Here is a 6,000-nt window from a genome sequence, read left to right as displayed (position 1 = left end):
TATTTGTCTCCTCACTCTCCCTATGGAAATGTGGTTATTTTTAGTATTCGTTCAATGGATAAATACAACAAAACACATAAAGGAATTCTGACGAATCTCTTCGTTGTGCTTTTACTGATCCTCATCTTACACATCCGAGAGCTTTGGGGGTGCATTAATAAACGCGGGGGTACTGTGTTAATACTTCTCATAACCCAAAACAAACCAATTCCCTCCCTGAGACAGGGAGAAGTACAACCACAATCACCCTTCCTCCGCAATCTTGGTGTGTGTTTCTACAACACCTAAAGCACTACATCATTTATTTACCTACTACCCCATCAGGCCATGCACTTCTTGAAAGAATCATGTCTTTCTGCCTTCAGTGCCTAATGTCTGCAGAACGGATGAAATGAGGCCACATAGGTCTCAAGCGAGCACTTACTGCTCTCTAACAGGACTGCGAAAGCCCCATTCCTGCAGAAATTTCTTTAAAGCGGCCTCTGAATAATAGGATCTGAAAAGAAACTTCCTGGACTTTCTTCCGGTCTAAAACGCCGCTACTGATACCCCCGAAGGAGCCTCTCCCTCCAGGAAGCCTGAGCAAAGACTAGGTCTCCAACGGAAACATTGAAGTCAAGCCCCACCCTGTTCCCCGTCCCCACCTGCTCTGCAAAGATCGGACTGACACCCCCCACGCTCCGACCCCTACAGCTGCTAAGCAGCCCGCGCCCGAAGTCTACAGCGCAGACGCATCAAACAAAAGAGCAGAGAATCTGCGACTGGCTCTCTAAGCAGACGTCACTCAAGACAAGAAGGCTCCGCCCTCCTCAAGATGGCGCTGCACTCAATGCGGAAGACGCGTGGGTACTGGAGCTTCATCCGGGCACTTCACAAAGGACCCGAAGCTGCCCCTGCTCCCCAGGTAATCAAGGCTGGCCCTTCTCCCGCAGGTTTTCCATCCTGCTAGGTCCTTCTCGTTTCTCCTTCCTCCTTCCACTTGCTTCTCTCTTCCGGTTTCCTCTGCAGAGTTACAGGCCGTTACTCTCTTAGAGTTGACTCGCTTAAGACTACCCTTCTGCCCGGAATGTGGCGACGTTGTAAGGATGCGTAATGACGTAACGCGCCCCTGGTGGGAGGAGCGCATCGCCGCCAGCCCACTCGGGCCGCCCACCTTGTTATGATCACGCTGCGGTGTTAGGTCCTCACCCTAACAGCTATCGTTGAGCCGGCGGAGAAACTACCGAAATCGTCTTGTTAGGAATCAGGAGGTTTAAACTGGTGCAGCCGCTGACGTCCTGCCTGTGGCAGTGCATTTTCCACTCTGGTTCCCCCTATTACTCCAAAGTAGGTCTGCCAAAGTGCGTCGTCCTGTCCCGTGCACTGCTGTTGCCATCACTCTGTCGTGCTGAGAGCGTGACAAGGCCTTCACTCTGTCCGAGGCCTTCACTCTGTCCGTCAGTGTTTGGAATTTTACCCTCATGGCAAAAGACAAGTGTGTGTGTTTCGTCCATTCAGGCATTTACGTGTAATCTCAGCGGTAGGCACTTGCCATGCATCACTTGGGAGCTATCTAATGGGAAGTAGTAAGAAATGTAAGATTCTGTGATTACTGGCTGGCTTCCTGGCACTTTTGCTTATTCGTTATTTTATAGTGTAGGTGTGAGGATTTTTGTATGGTAAGTGGTATCTTGGAAAGAGCATTAGACTGGAAGTTAGGAAACCAGAGGTAGGAGATTTGCCAGCCACTTGCTAGCTGTATGACGTGACAAGTCACTTAATCTCACAGGGTTTGTTCTCTAGCAAAATGGTTGGATGGAGGGTTGGACTGGTTGACACTTTTATGTTATGTCAAGCTTTGGAAAAATCTATGGCTTCATGGTTATGAATCCAAAATACAGCAATGAGATTAATTATGAAGACCAAGATTTAAGTTCAAGTTGTTTTTCTAATCCCATAAATCACTTAACGTTCTGTACCTAAGTTTCTTCATTGATATGAGGCTAACAAGATTCTCGAAAGGATGAAGGATATTATCCTGGAAAGCTCTTCATCGACAAACAGCTATTTAAATGTTATTTTAAATTTTAGGCAGCAATGTTAGGGAAGAATTGATTCAAATTAGATAAATCCATCAAATACTCCCCTCTTTGAAACTCGAGGGTCTGATTCTGCAGAACCGGAATTGGTTGATTACTATATTTATAGCCAATAGCAGCATGTTAAAAACCTATGTTATCAAAGTAACTAAGCCTTAGACCCCAACTTCCTCTCACTGCAACCTCAAGAGCTAAGGATGCCATGACAAACAGAGAATCAAAGAAAAAGGAAAAGAAACTACAGCCCTCTAATGATTGCCCAGGGAGGGCAAGGGGACTAAAGCATTATCGGTGTTAAAGAAAAAATTTCTTAAACATCTGTTGTCTCAGTGGCATTTATAAATACGGTTATCTTAAAGTTAATCAACTGCTCTGGATTGTTTCAAGATGTAGAATTTCCAGAACAGATTAGTGTTTCCAAACCTTTGATTTAGCTTTGATTAGAATAAGAATTAAATGTGAGAGCATGTTCTAAAGTATAAATCTACATATAGTTTTCAGTCATTAAAAATGATGGTTTGAAGGAAGGGCTAACACAGTCTTTTGAAAGACCAATTGAAAAGAGACACAAAATTGCATTAACAGTGTAATTACAATATTATATTTGTAAATAAATATATAAATATATGTACAGGAAAAGGAAAAGAAAAACTGGAAGGAAACAACCATTCCTTTTTTTTTTTTTCTCTTCATCCTCACACAAAGATATGTTTATTGATTTTAGAGAGAGAGGAAGGGATAGAGAGACAGAGGGAAACATCGATGTGAGAGAGAAACATCCTCGTAAGAAACATTGACTGGTAGCATCCTGTACGTACCCCAACGAGGGATTGAACCTGCAACCTAGGCATATGCTCTGACCAGGGATCAAACCCCCAACCTTTTGATGTAGGGAACAACGTTCCAACCAACTGAGCCACCTGGCCAGGGCCAACCATTCTTTTTTTGTTTTGCTAGGTTCTCCTGAGTAGTGGATTAAAAATGATTTAAGTTTTCTTCTTTAAGCTTTCCATATTTTTCATATATTCTAAATTGAAGATATATCACTGTTAGACCCAGAATAAAATTTTAAAGTGTAAATCTCCATATAAATCCATAGTCATTAATATCATCTGTGATATTTTAGGTCTCGCAGAGATACTTGTCCCACAGTGCTGTTATTAAAATGGCTTTAGAAAATGACTACTAAAAATTTATGGCCGGTTTTCCCGTGTGTATCTTCTTTTTCTCTTGAAAAGCTTTCTTTGAAGTCAAAGAGATTTTGTGAACAGATGCAGAAATATGTGAAGGAAGAATTGGATTCTTAAACCAGATGCATTGGACATTTTTATGATATCTCATAACCTTTGTAGAAAACAAAAATTATTTTGCAAGAGTATAATAGAAAGAAATGTCTATTTATCATATGGATGATTCTATCTAAAACTAAGAAATAGCCAAGTTGCTTGTTAATTAGTTTTGGCTGCACAGTTACTCCCTGAGGTGAGAAGGAAAAGTGGAGAAGCTGTATCTCCTTTGTTGGAAACTGATTCCTAGATGGTTTTCTTAAAAATGCAAAATCTTGGGTAACAAACATGGCATTTGGGGACCTTTAATTATCTCAGAGGCAGGCTTTTGCCCCTCAAGGCTAGATATAGACTCAGGTTTAAAATAAAAAATAGGGAGAAAACAGAAATAACAGAGCATCAGTATAGTCGTTTTGAGATGCCTATAATTTCTATGAAGACGGTTTATTTTGCCAGGTGTTGCCTGACAGAAAGCTGTTGAAGTCTGACAAGATGAGAGTAGTCGCAGAGTCAGAGTGGAGGTCTGACGTGTTATGTTTAAATGCTGATGGCATTAGGTAAATAAAAGCCTGTCATCGTTAGTCAAACACAGAATTCATACTTCTTTAAACTCTAACTTAGGGTTTTATTGTGCAAAGAGTGAAATACTGATGGTTAGTAGAGTTTTGCCGGAATATGTATAATCATTCAGTTGAAATATAGAATGACCCCATTTTATCGCACTTGAACAACACACTTCATTATTCGTGGCCCCGATCTGGGTTTGGCTAATGCTAACACACTGTTTCCACTGTCGATGGCCACGAAGTATAGCCATTAGATGAGGGAATTATGCCTGCAAAAATAGTAGACAATGTATTAAATTTTTGATCTTGTATTTATTTCTTATAACAAGGCTTTTAAAAAATTGCTCCTTTACATTTTTTTATTTTGAAATAATTTTAGATTTGCAGAGTTGCAAAATTTGTTTTTATTTATTTACTTATATTGTATTTTAACGTTACCACTTAGCCCCCTTATGCCCTCCTTCCCCACTGCCCCCTGCAATCACCACACTGTTGTCCATGTCCATGAGTCCTTTTTCCTTTTTGCTCAATCCCTCCACATCTGTGCTGTCATCTTGCTCTCTGTGAGTCTGTCTGTATTTTGCTTGTTAATTCAGTTTGTTCATTAAATTCCACAAGTGAGTGAAATCATATGGTATTTGTCTTTCTCTGACTAGCTTATTTCACTTAGCGTAATGTTCTCCAGGTCCATCCATGCTGTCGCAAAGGGTAAAATTTTCTTCTTTTTTAAGGCTGAGTAGTATTCCATCATTTAAATGTCCCACAGTTGTTTTAACTACTCATCTACTGATGAACACTTGGGTTCCTTCCATATTTTGGCGATTGTAAATGATGCTGCAGTCAACATATGGGTGCTTATGTTCTTTCAAATTAGCGTTTTGGGTTTCTTCGGATATGTTCCCAGAAATGGGATAGCTGGGTCGAAAGCCAGATCCATTTTTAATTTTTCAAGGTACCTCCATACCACTCTCCACAGTGGTTGCAACAATCTGCATTTCCACCAACAATGCAAAAGGGTTCCCCTTTTTCCACATCCTTGTCAGCATTTGTTATTTGTTCATTCGTTGATTATAGCCATTCTGACCTATATGAGATGATAACTCATTGTGATTTTAATTTGCATTTCTCTGATGATTAGTGACATTGAGCATCTTCTTATGTTTATTGGCTAGCTGTATGTCCTCTTTGGAGAAGTGTCTATTCAGGTCCTTTGCTCATCTTTTAATTGGATTATTTGGTTTTTTGGTGTTGAGTTTTATAAGTTCTTTATAGATTTTGGATGTTAACCCCTTATCAGATGTATTGGCAAATGTGTTCTTCCATTTCATGGGTTGTCTTTTTATTTTGTTGATGGTCTCCTTTGCTGTGCAACAACTTTTAGTTTGATGAAGTCTCATTTGCTTATTTTTTTCTTTTGTTTCCCTTGCGTGAGGAGATAATATTAGATAAAACATTGCTATGAGCAGTGTCTGAGATTTTACTGCCTATGTTTTGTTTTAGGATTTTTATGGTTTCAGATCTAACATTTAAGTCTTTAATCCATTTTGAATTTATTCTTGTGTATGGTGTAAGGAGGTGGTCTAGTTTCATTTTTCTGCATGTATCTGTCTAATTTTCCCAACACCATTTATTGAATACACTGTCTTTAGCCCATTGTATGTGCTTGCTTCCTCTGTAAAATATTAATTGACTAAAAAGGTGTGGGTTTATTTCTGGGCTCTCTATTTTGTTCCATTGATCTATGTATCTGTTTTTATGTAGTAGCATCTGTTTTGATTACTGTGGCCTTATAATATAGTTTGATTTTTAGGTAGCATAATTCTTCCAACTTTGTTTTTCTTTCTCAAGATTGCTGTCACTGTGCAGGGCCTTTTGGGTTCCATATAAATATTTGAAATATTTGCTCTAGTTCTCTGAAGTATATCATTGGTATCTTGATAGGAATTGTGTTGAATCTATAGATTGCTTTGGGTAGTATGGACATTTTAATGATATTAATTCTTCCTATCCACGTATTGGTATGTGCTTCCACTTATTTGTGTCTTCTTCAATTTCTTTCTTCAGTGTGAT

The 6,000-nt window shown here is 39.5% G+C and overlaps 1 protein-coding gene across 5 annotated transcripts in view; it reads left to right on the top strand.

The window, feature by feature from the left end:
• Positions 1-706: 706 nt before the first annotated feature.
• The window catches only part of WARS2 (tryptophanyl tRNA synthetase 2, mitochondrial), a 76,852-nt gene continuing 71,558 nt past the window's right edge, over positions 707-6,000 (top strand). The window contains exon 1 of one of the 5 annotated variants that reach the window (XM_045203710.3): positions 707-904. Coding sequence is in view for 2 of the 5 variants with exons in the window: in XM_024570293.4 (XP_024426061.1) it covers positions 815-904 (90 nt within the window). In the remaining 3 variants the exon portion in view is untranslated. Of the gene's footprint in view, positions 905-1,207; positions 1,327-6,000 lie in introns of those variants that run through there. The other 4 variants (XM_024570293.4, XM_053915549.1, XM_045203709.3 and 1 more) reach the window with 4 other exon arrangements.

This window comes from Desmodus rotundus, chromosome 12 (assembly GCF_022682495.2).
Source record: "Desmodus rotundus isolate HL8 chromosome 12, HLdesRot8A.1, whole genome shotgun sequence".
Classification (NCBI taxonomy): Eukaryota; Metazoa; Chordata; class Mammalia; order Chiroptera; family Phyllostomidae; genus Desmodus; species Desmodus rotundus.
The sequence above is the reverse complement of the archived record's forward strand: the minus strand, read 5'-3'. Positions and strand labels throughout refer to the sequence as shown.